The sequence below is a fragment of the Condylura cristata genome, unplaced genomic scaffold (assembly GCF_000260355.1).
Source record: "Condylura cristata isolate star-nosed mole 26May11 unplaced genomic scaffold, ConCri1.0 scaffold00012, whole genome shotgun sequence".
Classification (NCBI taxonomy): Eukaryota; Metazoa; Chordata; class Mammalia; order Eulipotyphla; family Talpidae; genus Condylura; species Condylura cristata.
Window position 1 is genome coordinate 45,174,035 of NW_004567113.1, and position 1,590 is coordinate 45,175,624.

At 65.2% G+C, this 1,590-nt stretch overlaps 1 protein-coding gene across 1 annotated transcript in view; it reads right to left on the reverse strand.

Annotated features, from left to right (window-relative positions):
* Window positions 1-294, reverse strand: part of RBPJ (recombination signal binding protein for immunoglobulin kappa J region) — a 74,311-nt gene extending 74,017 nt beyond the window's left edge. The window contains 1 exon segment of the mRNA XM_012724231.1: window positions 62-294. Coding sequence (XP_012579685.1) covers window positions 62-81 — 20 coding nt within the window. The 5' untranslated portion in view covers window positions 82-294.
* Window positions 295-1,590: the final 1,296 nt, after the last annotated feature.

A 1,590-nucleotide genomic window follows, 5' to 3' on the forward strand; every position in this document is an offset into this window, starting at 1 on the left:
GCGGGCAGCGAGACGCCCGCAACTTTCCCGGTTCCCAGCGCTCCGATTCCCCCAGTCTTACCCTGTCACAACAGGCGCCATCTTCCACAAACTCTCGCCAAAACTCCAACCCTCGCGAGATTCCCCCGGACGCCGTCCCTGGCCCCTCTCCCCCGCCCCTTCCCTTTTGCCTCGCTCCTCGATTCCACCCAGCCCCCGCGCTGCTTTTCCCCTCGCAGCCGCCGCGCAGAGCCAGACGCCTCGCGCCGCCTGCGGAGTAGGGGCTCCTGCTCGCTGCCTTCCCTGGAAACCTACCGAAGCGATGGAGCATGCGCAGGCGGCTCCTCCGCGGGCGAGCCCTCCGTGTGGTCCATGGGGAGCGCTCCGGTTATCCGGGTTTTGGGACGCGCCCAGAGGGATGTACGTGGAGAGTAGGAAAACCGGAGGGGATTACACCGGGGACGGGGAATGGAGGGGTCAGGAGGCGGGGCTGAGGGGGAAGGGAGGAGGGGTCCTGGGAAAATCGGCCGCCTTTCACAGGCCTAGAAGAAACACCTCCTCGAATGGGTGTTTTCCAAGTGGCTTCCCGCTCTCTCTGGTTCCCAGCCCTCTTCATTCATTCACAGTTCATTGGACGCCCTCATGCTCGTAGCAGCGGTAGGTGCTGGAGCTACGGAGGTGCCTGGAGTTCGGGCGAGTGACAAGCAAGAGACGACCGTCGTTCCTTCGACCCCAGGCTAACGAGGAGACGCCGCGATTCCCCGGCGGCCGTGTCGCCCTCCCGTCCCACCTCTTGGGTGTGAATGAGGTCGGGCCCAGGCCTTTGGCACGGACGCCCCTGATGTCCCGTTCGCATGCACACACCAGGGCGCGCATAGTTTTCTCCAGAGGTGAACACTGTCTTGGAGTTGAGCGCCACCACCACACAGCCTCGCCCCCCACTCCCGACTCCGCACTCAGGCCAGGGGTCCCGCTGGGTGCAAAGAGCTGCCTGCTGCGGAGCCTCCCCGGGAGCTAATCGCTGCCCCGAGCCGTGCGTGAACCCAGGTGTAAATGGGGACAGGCTGGCCAGGTCCTCGCGTGGCCCTGGGGCTGCTCGCTGGCCGCACTTAGGATGACCTGAGCCAGGCAGCCTCTGAACAAACGTGGTCCGCTTGGGGCAATTCATGGAAAGGTGCAGGACCCGAATCCTCCCCCTTCCCACCTGCAGCACCCCTTTCCCCCCCCCCCTTTCAATTCCTAGAGATTCCCAGATCCAGCACTGCCTCCTGCAGGGAACCCCAAAACCCGGAGAACTGGAATCCTCCTCCGAAACCTGCTGAAGGCGCTGCAGGACTGGCGCGACAGGCTCGAGCGGCTCTGCGCATGTGCCCAATGCGGGCAGCCCAGTCTCACGCTACACCTCCTTCCACCGCCTGCCAATACTCCGCTCAGACACAACACGGCCGTGGGAAATTTCCTAAGCCTCGCGAGAGCGCGCCTGCTGTCGCCTGTGCTTCCACCCCAAATATCGCGGAGCCCAGGCGGGACAGGTGTTTGTCTAGAGCGGCGCCGGGCGCAGTTCGTGCCGCGCGTGCCCGGACGGCGGGCGCGGAGCGGAGGGAGCGGCGG